Source organism: Triticum urartu, chromosome 7A (genome assembly GCF_056163025.1).
Source record: "Triticum urartu cultivar PI428250 chromosome 7A, HENAU_Tu73, whole genome shotgun sequence".
NCBI classification, from domain to species: domain Eukaryota; kingdom Viridiplantae; phylum Streptophyta; class Magnoliopsida; order Poales; family Poaceae; genus Triticum; species Triticum urartu.
This window is the reverse complement of record NC_141879.1, coordinates 706,621,000-706,634,315: the sequence shown is the minus strand read 5'-3', so window position 1 is coordinate 706,634,315 and position 13,316 is coordinate 706,621,000. Positions and strand designations below refer to the sequence as shown.

The 13,316-nt window shown below is 44.0% G+C and overlaps 1 protein-coding gene and 1 long non-coding RNA gene across 3 annotated transcripts; both read left to right on the top strand.

Moving 5' to 3' along the window:
• The first annotated feature begins 3,277 nt into the window (after positions 1 to 3,277).
• LOC125522169 (uncharacterized) lies at positions 3,278 to 11,490 on the top strand. 2 transcript variants are annotated; one of them, XR_007289646.2, is made up of 3 exons: positions 3,278 to 3,389; positions 3,497 to 3,584; positions 11,356 to 11,490. It is a non-coding gene; the product is annotated as an uncharacterized LOC125522169 (long non-coding RNA). The 2 variants fall into 2 exon arrangements; XR_007289648.2 differs by having other exon boundaries at positions 3,284 to 3,389; positions 3,500 to 3,584.
• LOC147961848 (zinc finger BED domain-containing protein RICESLEEPER 2-like) lies at positions 6,072 to 9,411 on the top strand. Its single transcript, XM_087535891.1, has 3 exons — positions 6,072 to 6,449; positions 7,074 to 9,236; positions 9,334 to 9,411. The coding sequence occupies exons 1-3, from the start codon at positions 6,078 to 6,080 to the stop codon at positions 9,409 to 9,411; spliced, it is 2,613 nt and encodes an 870-aa protein (XP_087392017.1). The 5' UTR covers positions 6,072 to 6,077.
• Positions 11,491 to 13,316: the final 1,826 nt, after the last annotated feature.

Sequence of the window (13,316 nt, the reverse complement as noted above, 5' to 3'; positions counted from 1 at the left end):
CTCAGCCTCCAACATTGTCTCTACTCCTAATGTCTCAGTTGGTAGTCCGCGTTCCGGGTTTTATTTTCGTCCCACCTCACCCGGTCTTTTTTGATACTTTTTGGTACTTGCTCCCACCTCCCGCTGACACGCCACGAACCGACAAAACCACATACCGAGTCCTCCACCAGCCCCCGCGCTCTTCAGGTCGTAAGCACCGATCGCGCCCGAGACAAGCGACGAAAAAAAAATCTACAAAAATTAACCAGCGATAAAAAACCCTATGAAAAATAACCAGCGGAAAAAACCCCGCACGTACGAGCGACGTCACATGCCCTCGAGCGAGAACGACTCGCACGCTAGACTCCCTTCCCTCGTTCGTCTCCGCCTTCACCCCTTCGCCGCCGCCGCCCTTCATCCCTTTGCCGCCGCCCTCGGTCTCACATCAAAGGCGCCCCACTCGCACAACGAACCCGCCGCCCTTCTGGAGCCGAAAGCCGATCCATAGATCCCCATTTGGACGCGCACGTCCGCCTTCTTGGATCCATCGCTGCCATCGTGGATCCGCCGCCGCCGTCGCCGCGGAACCCCTCGGACGCCTCCGCCTTCGTGGATCCATTGTTGTCGTCGTGGATCCACCTCTTCCTCCTCCGTTGCTGCCCCTCCGCCCCACCTGCCGGCATCGACCTCATCTAGCACGCCTACCTGGTCGGGGCCCCTGACTCGTCGTCCGCCATCGTCGCCGGGCAGGGAGTGTCCGCGGCCGCGGCACGGGCCGCGAGGCCTTCCTTCTGCAACCGATGAGATGGTAAGAAAAGTTGATGTGAGCGGTGGAAATTGATGTTTCCTTTGGTCTTGAGTTGTTTACTGCTTGTGCTTTTGTGCTTTTACAGGTCCCTTTGGTGAGGACGTGGATGGAAGTCCTTCCTCCAAGGATCGACGTTTTTAGGGCAGAAGGAAGAGCTCTCCTCCTATCGACGGGCAAGATGGATGCACCCAGGTGGGAAAATCAGAATCTACCATTTTGCTTGTGTCTGCTACGTTGATAATGCTGGGATCAAAGTAACTTAGGATCAGTAGATCTGTGACAATTCCCTTGGGCATGATAGCAATGGAAACTGGTCGAGTTTTGAATGTACGTATGTCATGCTATTATTCTCTGTCACTACAAAAACTTAGCAAATGTACATACTACTGGAGGGATGTTGTGATTACGATTGATCTGAGCCAGTGCACACATTGATGTCTCATTCAGCATTAAGCATATGGATTCGTTAATTATTCTCCCTGGATATATTTAATAGAGTCGTTTGTTGCTTCCTTCTCTCTGAATTCAACATTTGGTTCAGCAGTGCCCACAACCTTCCAGGTTAGCAGGATTTTTCGTGTATGTTATCACATAGGACCAGGGATTTCAGAAGGGCTGGTCAGTACACAGTGGTTCTTAACCTATATATGTATAGTGTACACTAGAATTATTTGTAGAGCTATACCTTGTATTGCGCACAGTTGTTCTTGACATATATACAATCCGGCTATTGATACTTGCGTCCTATATGTTTACGTTACAACTGAAACTTAGAATTACTGGTTGCTAAATGGCATGCATAAAAAATTGAACTCGTGTTTTTTACTTCTTCCTTTCTGAAGTATTTGATGGAGAACAATGATTTCATGGTGATTGGGATAATTGGTCCACCTGGTTTGGCAAGTCAACCACCGTGAACGAGAATTATGGATACGACACAAGCTCCCCCTTAACTACATTCATATACTCATATGGTTCCATTGTACTTAAATTGCGGTTCCCTTTTTACTTATACTATGGTTCCTTCTACCTTTTTTCTTGCCAGTAACCAATAATTGATCAATATTTTCTACTGCTCTGGCGTTTTCTTGGTATCTGTCTATGATATTTTGCTGGTCTTATCAGAACGGAATAATGATTTTGCCATGTGGGAGCCCATGCTTACAGTAAGTTGTCTGGCTATAATTTCTATGTACACACTTCTTTAGGGAATTATAATCATTTGTTTCTGGTAGTGTATCTCATTGGACTTGATGCATTATGTTCTAACATTATGAGAATGGAATTGTTCCATTATATGGTACTAATGAAAACGTTTGGCATTAATCTGTGTTCATCTAACTAAAATATGGTGACTCCGCCCTATAGCTAAAAGTGATATTTGCCAATATTGTGGAAAGCTAAAATGAGTGTTGTACTGTATTTTTACATGTTACTTTGCTGAAGTGACATAGCAGACCCATCATTTTAATCTTCATTATCTTCACCGAACAAGGGAAAATAAAATTGATAACCTCATCAGGCAGTGAAGATTGCACGGCCAGTCTCTGTTTTGTGCATGCTAGGTGAGCATCATGAACTGTTATACTTGCCTTACGAGTATTTTTCCTTCAATCAGATTCTCACTTATATTTCTGTGAATAAATAAATCTTTTCATTTTCTTGTTGGGAAAAAAGTCCCTGTAATCCTTCCCGCCACAGCCTAATGTGGGCTGCATGCCTTAGCATGTGCCTGATCCTTACAGAGTTTGAGGGCAGCTACTAGACTTCATGATTTGGCAAATATATATTTAAGGGTGAATAAGGACATTTAATCATTTCATATACCATGAACATCATAAAAAGCAGATTGAGCATGTGGAGATATTTAAGTGTGCATATTTGATACATTTTCCTTTTGTTGATCATTTGCTTCATGCTTGTTCTGCGGATTGGAGTTTGTTCTCAAAGAAGGAGACACTGATCGCTAGCGAAACATATGACCAAGAGTCCCCAGGACCTACATCATCGACTAATAACCAGCCTCAAACACCTGCCCAGGTCAGCTATCTTTCTCAAACCAGTATTTTTTGGTTTGATCATTCGCCATGTCATGTGATTTTGATTTAATTGATAGGTTGTTTATTCCTTTGATCAGTATAAACAGGTTATAAGTTTTGAGTCTAAGGTATACCCCTAATGCCACTTTACATGCTGTTGAAAACTGCAGGCTGCTCCAGCAGTAGTGAGGATGCCTTGCAGTATGATACTTGATACCATGCTAACAGAATTATGATTACCGAAGGCTGAATAACGCCGGGAAATATATGGCGGTAGCAAGGTCTGAGTCAGTCTTTTTAGCACTCCTATGCTACTTCATGATAGTGAATCTACCCGTGCATCCATATCTGGAGTCCTCTTCATATGATGATGCAGAAGAGCACACTGCTGCTATTGAAGCCAAAGGTGCTTGGAAAACACAGCTAATACAGAGATCTGAGACTACAACTAAAACCATAGGAAGCACCTCCAGGACTAGAATGAGCAGCTCATGCAGCTACTCAACATAGTGAATGTGAGCTGCTCATTCTGGTTCTAGAGGCGCTTCCTACGGTTAATCTTGGTAGGGCCGACACACTATAAATTAATTAGCCTTGTCTTCATTGCAGAATTGAAATAATCTTAAATTCAAATTTCATCTTTTAATTGACTCTTCCATATCTCGATCAGAAGACCTTGAGTGGGGGTGGAGGCTGGATTGTGAGCCAGATGCCCCATCAACAGGGGCGGTAAAGGAGAAGAAGATAGTTGTTTAACGGTATGGTTATGTGTTTAGGGAATTATAATCATTTGTTTCTGGTAGTGTATCTCATTGGACTTGATGCATTATGTTCTGACATTTTGAGAATGGAATTGTTCCATTATATTCTACTAATGAAAACGTTTGGCATTAATCTGTGTTCATCTAACTAAAATATGGTGACTGCATCCTATAGCTGAAAGTGATATTTGCCAATATTGTCGAAAGCTGAAATGAGTGTTGTACTGTATTTTTACAGGTTACTTTGCTGAAGTGACATACTAGACCCATCATTTTAATCTTCATTATCTTTGCCGAACAAGGAAAAATAAAACTGACAACCTCATCAGGCAGTGAAGGCATGGCCAATCTCTATTTGTGAATGCTAGGTGAGTATCATGAACTGTTATACTTGCCTTAGGAGTATTTTTCCTTGAATCAGATGCTCACTTATATTTCTGTGAAAAATAGATCTTTTCATTTTCTTGTAGGAAAAAAAGTCCCTGTAATCCTTCCCGCCACAGCCTAACGTGGGCTGCATACCTTAGCATGTGCCTGATCCTTACAGAGTTTGAGGGCAGCTACTAGACTTCATGATTTGGCAAATATATATCTAAGGGTGAATAAGGACATTTAATCATTTCATATACCATGAACATCATAAAAAGCAGATTGAGCATATGGAGATATGTGAGCATACATAGTTGGATACATTTTCCTTTTGTTGATCATTTGCTTGATGCTTGTTCTGCGGATTGGAGTTTGTTCTCAAAGAAAGAGACACTGATCGCTGGCAAAACATATGACCAAGAGTCCCCAGGACCTACATCATCGACTAATAACCAGACTCAAACACCTGCCCAGGTCAACTATCTTTCTCAAACCAGTACTTTTTGGTTCGATCATTCGCCACATCATGTGACATCGCATGGGGCATCAGTAGCGACCCACACACTAGCACAAGGATGTAAAGATGGGTACTACCATTTACATTCCAGCCAGAAGACCTCACCTCATTTCTCCAAACTGTGAGTATTGTTGTCCTGTAAATTTCTTGGGTGTGCACCAAGCGTTAGATGAATTGCCTTCAAGAACCTCATGGTCAACTGCGTGTGCCCTTTGTGTCTGCAACTGCATACTTGTTGTCTGAAATTCATCACGAGTTAGGGTTTAGGAGAAAATATTTCCTTGAGAATTTTAGAGATAAATGACAGAATTTTGGTGCTACTAAGAAAGGATATGTTACTTTTAGAGCTTTGTGTTTGCCTGATTATGCGAACTGATACATACTACCTAGAAGTTCAACAGTCAAGATCCAATGTAAATGGTAGTAATTGAGGATCTCAAAAATAGGCATCGCAAAAATCTGTCAAAAATGACAACGCTTGGCCAAAAGGCTAAAGAAGAAAACCTGTAGATTCTTTTGGTTTGCCGATTCCAAGCTGAGTGAAAAAAAAATATTTACACGTTACTGATTCATGTACTTCTAGAAGTAATGTTAGTGGAAAATTTGCACAACCATCATGATTTGGTACTGTTCACGTGCCCCTTGAATTCGATGAGTACACTGGTTGGTTAAAAAATGATAACATTGTTTTCTTCATAGTGGTTATGTTTCTCTATATTTTCTACTTCATCTGAATCCTAGAGTTGTAAGATTGTACAAAATATTCTTCGATCATTTTGGGCCATAAACTTCCCATCCTGCTATTCTTTCTATAGGGCATGCAATTCTGTTCGGCCGCTGCTACGAATCAGCCGCCTGTTCAGCGTCAGATCCGTGTCCTGGGGCTGTTGGATCACAACAACGCCACGACAGCAGCGCATCGCGGCAGCTTCACAACGCCATTGCTACCCCGCGCGGTTCTTGAACGCAGCACCGACGACGTCCTGCGAGCTCCATTGCAGCCCCGGCGGAGCTCCATTGCAGCCCCGGCGGAGCTCCAACGCAGCACCAACGCTCCGGTGAACCTCCATTGCTGGACGAGCTCTACTATAGCCCTGACGTGTCCGGCGAGACTCCAATGCAGCACCGTCGGCTCCGGTGAAGCTCCAATGCAACGTATGACTGACGTTCATGGCAGCACCGGTGTCGTGACGAAGCTCCACAGCAGCCGGAGTTGAGGAGAGATGCCCCGTCGCAACAGCAGCTCCGCCACCCACCAGTGTGGTGTACTGCAGCTCTGCTGCCCTCCGAGTAAATCTGGACGTCGAACTCGAGCTTTCAGGCTCGGCTCGGGCTCGCCCAGGCTCGGCCCGAGTTTGATTCAGCCCGAGAAACAAAAAGGCCGAGCCGAGCTGCGTTATTGGGCTTGTTTCGGCCTCGGGCCGAGCCCAGCTCGGCTCGAGCCAGCCCGTGAGCTCGTCCAACTCTGCAGCCCAAAGTGGCCCAGCACCAGTCACTTGACCTAGCGCTCTACCTCACCCCGCGCAGCACTCATCCTCTTTCCCCCCAGCGCTAGGTTAGCCAGCCTCCGCCGGCCGCCGCCATTGCAGTTCCTTGTGTCGCCGATGACACACACGCCGCTTGTCCAGATCGCCCAAGGAGCCATGGAGAAGAAGAAAGAGAGGTCATTGACCTCCATTCTTGGGAAGGAGCCAGCGATTGGAAAAAAGAAGAAGGGCAGAAGCAAGACCTCCAGCTCCATGGACGCCGGCATCGAGCCGTCCGTTCGTTCCAAGGCCAATCCAAGCATCGTCCTTGTTGACCCGCTTGTGAGGGCAAAGCAGCAGGCGCGAGCAGTGCCACCCCCGCCTCCGCCTCGGCGTCTACCTGACAACAAAGGTATCGGCGCGCGGGCGGCAGCTGCTGTTGCATCCGGCTGGACCGGCTCCGCGAACACCTCCGTCACGCCTACTTCTCCGGCTGAAGCTGAGTCCTGGGTAAGCACAAAGCAGTGGCCTGCTCTTCTTTCCTCTGGATATAAATAAAGCTTGTGAGCTTGTTGTGTGATGCATAGGGATAAGCTAGAGAACAACAAAAGAAGTAGTAAATTTCCTATTGTTTCCACTTGATTTATGCCCATCTGCTATTGTCCATTATAATCAGTTGTGCTTAAGTAATTGATTGTTTCCTGAAGATTTGCATATGACTAAGTCTAACGCAACCAGAGTCCTCCAGTTTTGCGCCTGCAGATATTTTGTAGCAATTGCATAATATTTTACAGTCTGTAACATGATTGTCTATTTCTGATGTAGCAAGTTATTATTCAGTCTGCTAGCCTAGCTAGCTTTGTGTAGGAGGAATCAAGTTATTATTTGGCTGTTCATTGGGCGCGTTTGAATGTATATGTTGTACAACATTGGGTGCATTTGAGTGTATATACTGTCTAAAAAGTGAGTATTTATGCCCATGTAATGCCCCTATTTATTGAGGGCTCAATTTTTTTGTTGTAGAAACTATAGATGGATGCATATGTTTAACTTCATTCTTGCTGTCCTAATCTCAGTATACTTGCCCTACAAATATTTAGTGGATTTTCCTTCAAAATATCATTGTTTGAACAGGAACATGAGCCGGAAGAGGATCGTGTCCAGGAGCAGGATGAGGAAGAGAAGGATGAGAATGTGTATGTGCCTGCTGATGAGTCCGAGTCTGAGGAAGAAGAGAACTCGTATGATCTTAGAGATGACATGTCAGAGGATGAAATGGATATTGTTCAGTCCCCTGGAGGTGAGACTGATGTGTTTGTTGTTAGTTCAGAAGAAGACAATGCAAGAACGGGAGAGAAACGCAAGAAAGGGGTGAAAGTCAAGCGCAAGGTCACTACCAAGGGCAGTAGCAAGTCCAGTACTAGCAGGGAGAGTTCAGATTGTTGGACTTTTTTTGAGAAGGTGAAGGTGAAATCAGAAAAGGATCCTAAGGTTGAAGAGTTGAAGGCAAAGTGCATGCATTGCCACAATTTATACATATATGTTCAAGGTTCAAGCACCACAACACTTAATAGGCATATGAAGAAGTGTAAGATCTTCAAGAACAAGGTTGCGACGAAACTTATACAATCACGGCTTGGGTACAAGCCGTCCAATGTTAGAGGTGAATCCGGTCTTCCTCTAGGTGTGCCATCCAATGGGTATGAGCACACAACTATGAAGGAGTTGATTGCAAAAATGGTGGCTGTCCATAACTACTCATTCAGGATGGTGGAACATGAGTGGTTCAATATTGTGATGAAGTACTCGAACCCGCTATATCAAGAAATTGGTAGGAAGGCAATAAGAGCTGAGTGTTTGAGGGTTTTCAATAAAGAGAAGGAAATCCTTAAGGCAGCCCTGAAGAATGTGGACCACATTAGTCTCACTACAGATATGTGGACAAGTAACCAAACCATTTCTTATATGTGTGTAGTGGCACACTATATAGATAAACATTGGAGGATGCAGACTCGTGTGCTTGCGTTCATGGAGTTGGACCCCCCTCACAGTGGAAACGTCATGGCTGTTGCGTTGTTTGAATGTGTGACTGAATGGAAGATAGAAAACAAGATAGTGTCCATCACACTAGACAATGCATCAAACAATGATTCAGCTGTTAGAGATTTGAAGGCAATGTTTTCTGTTCGAAGAGGGACAGACTTTGAAGCCAAATATTTCCATGTCCGGTGTTGTGCTCACATTGTCAACTTGGTAGTGCAGGATGGGACAGCCTGCATGAGCACTTTGGTAACGAACCTAAGGGAGACAGTGAAGTACTTCAAGAAGTCCCCTTCCCGGCTGCACAAATTTGTTGAGATTTGCAGGAGTTTAGGCCTTAAAATTGGAGCGCATTTGACCCTAGATGTTTGCACGAGGTGGAGTTCTACATACAAGATGTTGGAAACTGGACGACCATATAGGAAAGCCTTGGTGTCTTATGCTGATTCGGATGCCAACTACAAGTGGAAGCCTACAAACAAAGAATGGGATATGTTTCAGCTTATTGAACCATTGTTGTTTGCTTTTGCTAGAGTGACTACAGCCTTTTCAGGTCAATCCTATCCCACCGCCAACATATTTTATCCCCACATTGTGAGTATCAAAATTGCTTTGAGAAAAGCGATGGTTCATAAGGACAAAACCTACAATGCTATGGGACATGCTATGATGGACAAGTTCAACAAATATTGGGAAGAACCAAACAATGTCATGGTTCTTGCCACTTTCCTGGATCCAAGGTACAAAATGAAGTACGTGGATTGGTGCTTTGGGCAGATCTATGATGAGGATAAGGCTGAAACTGAGTTGTCTGCATTCAAGAAAGATTTGGACAAGTTGTATGAGAAATTTGATTCTCAAAAGAGGCAAGCTGAACCTCAATGCAAGAATACTTGCAATACAAGTACCTCAATGCCACCTGCAGATTCTGAGTTTCTCTCATTCTTATCATCCACTTCTACAAAACGATCTAAGAGTGAATTGAGAAACTATATGGATGATGCAAATGAGGGTATGGTTGCCACTTTCAATCTGCTAGAGTGGTGGAAGGTGAATGCACTTAGGTATCCTGTTTTGGCAAACATGGCAAGAAGATTCTTAACTATCCCTGCTAGCTCGGTGTCTTCTGAATCCACTTTTAGCACCGGTGGAAGAATTCTGGATGATTATCGAAGCTCTCTAAAACCATACATGGTGGAGGCATTGGTGTGTGGCGGAAGCTATATCAAGGGTGCTCACAAAGACTTAAATGTGTTGGTATGATTTCGATCTATGTTTTATGTCGTATAATTTCAATATGCATCATGTTATTGCCATAAACTAAAAATCTAATGGCTAACTTGCACAAAACTAGGATGTGGAAGAAGATGATGATGAGGAGGATGTGGAGAAGGTCAAATTGCCTAAAAGTGTGGCAGATTGCAACTATTAGTAAGTATGTTACTTGTAAGATTTTTTTAGTTTACTTTTGTTACTTGTAGGCTTTTCTTATTTACAATAACCATTGTTACATGTAGGATACATTGTAGGGAGAAGACCATCAAGATGCATTTGTTAAATTTGCACATGGAAGTAAATCAAGCAATGGATCTATATTGGTCGTCACCCTTGAATGATGGAGTTCTTGCATGGCTTATGTTGCCTGAACTTTAGATGTGACATATGTCAACTTCTCAACCTTGGACTATTAAGTTTATGTTGTCATTGAACTTTGAACTATGGATGTGACATATGTCATCTTATTTTGCTAAACTCATGAATGGTTTATGTTCATCTCAATTTCTTCAGTGTTGTCCAAACTTGGGTGCATTTGATGTCCAAATTTCAGTGTACTTGCTGTCCAAACCTGTGTGTATTTTTCTGTCAATAGTTTCAGACATTCAGTGTTAATGCTGTCCAAACTTGGGTGTACATGCTGTCAAAGTTTCAGGCTTTCAGTGTTGATGCTGTCCAAAGTTAGCACTTGGGTGTATTTGCTGTCAAAGTTAGCACTTAGCACATATAAATACTACTATATTAGGAAGAGAGGGAGTAGTCTGCACGCTGATGTGTAGTGCACACGAGCTGCCGAGTTGGACCGAGCCAGCACACAGCTCGGGTCGAGCCTGCTACTTAGGCTCGCCTGAGCAGTTAGCTCGGGCTGGCTCGGCTCGTGCTGGGCGAGCTAATGGCTGGCTCGGCCCGAGCTCGGCTCGGCTCGGCTCGCGTCCAGGTATACCTCCGAGAGCCCTCCGAGATCTGCGAGGACGCAACAACACACGCGCTGCATTGGAAGCATCCGCCACCGCCGATGAGATCCATCGGTTGCAGCACCCCTCCCGGCAGCACCAGCGGCGTTCCATCTGACGTGCTTGCAACGGCAACCGCAGGGCAACACTGGCCGCGCCGGAGCTCAGGTGCTGCTACAGCGGAGCTTGGTGTTGTGCAGCTCTCCTCTGCTTGCATCAATGGCGGAGACACCATGGATTGCAGCGGGGGGGGGGGGGGGTAGCACACGTGGAGGGGCACATATGGCTAGCGTGGGAGGCGTTGGAGAAGAAGGTGAGATGGAAGATGGGGTGGTGGAGAGAAAGAGAGCGTTCAAGGGATTGGGACTGGGGGAGGAAGACGAATAGAGGACGAGCGGGGAGCAAGACGAACAGAGGACGAGCGACTTCGGGAGATAAGGGAAGGAAGTGGTGCGTGGGGCCGGACACGTGTTGTGCGTCCCGAGTGGTTTAAACAGCCAGAAAATCAGCCGGTTGAAAAATAACGCTTTGCATTCTGTTCCCATTCAGAACTGACATGCGGCCATCTTCTCTCTACCGTTACTCAAGGTATGTTGAAAATATGAGAGTTGTACATTATCCAACGGTTCTAATTGGGCAATAACGGCTAGAGTTTATTTTCATTTTTGTTTACTCGTCCTTCATTTTTATTTGCCGTTGTAGTTACCTTCCAATGCATAAACAATGCCCAACCTGATGGTTGTATTGCAGTTCAGTCAATCATCTTTCTTCTATCAAACACATATAAATCTGAAATCACACATACGGCGAAGGGCTACAACACCAACGACGTGTCAGTGCATGCCTTACATTATAATAGTCTGACGGTCTTTGTTTTACTGTCGCTTCAGTATAAAGCACAACCCGTCACCTTTATTTTCAGTGAGACCCACTATCTAGAATCCTCCCTCCATATTAAATCCGTTGATATGATTTATTTTTCTTAAAAGGCTTTGTTTGATGTAGATATTGAAATTGATATTGCCAAACTTGTAATATGAAAATAGTGCTCAACTATTGGACCTTTCTTTCAACATATCTTTGCTGGCCTCCGTTTAGTATAGTTTTTGTTAGCTTGTTCATTTCTTGATTGGTGCTTGACATCACAGGTGCATGTGGGAATGCCCTACAGACTGATGAACATGAATCATAGGAACCACCAAAGCATGAAGGGAACAACCAGTATGGATTGGGAACAACAAGATGAACTGGCTTTTGTTGGCACTCTTGCATACATTGAAGATTTTGCGACATTTGGTTGCATCTGAACTGACTTCTATTTGAACCATAGATTGATGAGTGATTTGTTGCATTCTTCACTTGCACAAACTATGTCTATTTGAACCAACTTTGTTGTTCAATGGTCTGATTAAATATAGCTCTGGAAAGGAATCGTAGCAGGCTTAGGGTATCATGGCCACAAAGAATTATTGTTAATGGGAAGCTATTTTAACTCTGGTCAGGAGCCGACATTACTGCAAGTGCTTGCGCAGGCACAAGGTCTATTTAAATGGGGATGCTTCTTTGGTCTAATAGCATGAGAGATGACAGTTTGAAGTGAATTCTATAGTAATGTGTTTTAAAATGATACTTGTAAGTTCAAACGAATGTCCTAATTTATCAATATAGTATATAAATCATTCATGCTATAAGTACTCCATTTTTTATGTGTAACTTGCTGGGCTTACCAAAACAGAAAGGTCAATGGCATTCTGTTTAGAGGGAATAATCCAAAGTGGACAAAATTGTATGAATGCATTTCTCTTGAGAAACAAAATTGCCAACAAAATTGGGGATGAGATTTAGTAATTGAATTGGCACGATGTGTATCAATTCTAATTGTTCTGCAGATTGGGAGGATAGATGCTATATAACCTTTTTATTCTATTATGTGGGATTACGAACTATTCCTTGTAGATTGAGAGGATATATGGTAAAGAGCATGTACTTCCAGACAGTTGAATTTGGGGGAGCCTGCCGGTCATCTGTTTGATGTTCGAACACGTCTGTGCATATGAGGGATAAAGGAGCTTCGACCTTGGAGACGATCATAATCATTTGTCTTATTTATATATATGCATTAATTATAGCCCGTAGCAACGTTGTGATGTTATTTTTATTATATATTATATATAATTATAGTTTGGCGGCTCGCAAGACAATCTATACCCTACGGGGTTCTGCTTAACAATCGGAATATGGCTACGACCGAGACATGTTTGCTGTGCGGGGCTCGCGATACTTGGCGGCATGCTCTACTCTCTTGTCTGATGGCAGGGAGCGTGTGGGCGCTCGCACCTGATAATATAGTCGAGACTATGAGCGGCCACTTGGAGGAAAGTGCAAAGGATTGGTTGTTTGCCTTACATGAAATACTAGCCAATGATGATTTTGTTGGGGTGGTAGTGACACTATGGACGATCTGGGGAGCAAGGAGAAAGGCCATTCATGAAGATATATTTCAGCCACAACATACAGTATAAGGTTTTATCAACTCTTATTTATCAGAGTTACAGGTGATCAATGAAAGAGCTCCAACCGCTCGGACTAATGCCATACCGCAGCACATACCTCGCTGGATTCCGCCGGAGGACGGATGTGCAAAGCTGAACGTGGATGCGGCGGTATCACGCCGTGGTTTTGGGGCGATCGGAGTTATCTGCAGGGACCGACAAGGTGGCTATATGGGCGCCTCTGCCATTGTTTTCAGATATATTTCGGACCCAACAACGCTTGAAGCATTGGCAGTTAGAGAAGCTATGGATCTAGCCGATGATCGGACTGCAAGGTGGTGGTTGACGACATTCAAAAAATTTTGTCGAGTTATGGGGCTATAGTTCAAGAGATTATAAACCATTCTCTTTCTTTTACTTTCTGTAATATTGTTCATGAACGTAGCAGCTCAAACTTTGAAGCTCACAATTTAGCGAAGCATGCACTTACCCTGGGAGCTGGCCGCCATGTTTGGCTGGGGCATCCAGGGAATCTTCCGTCCATCCATGTAAACATTGTGACGAATCAATAAAGCTTCGTGGAATTGTCTAAAAAAATATAATTATATTATGCAGTA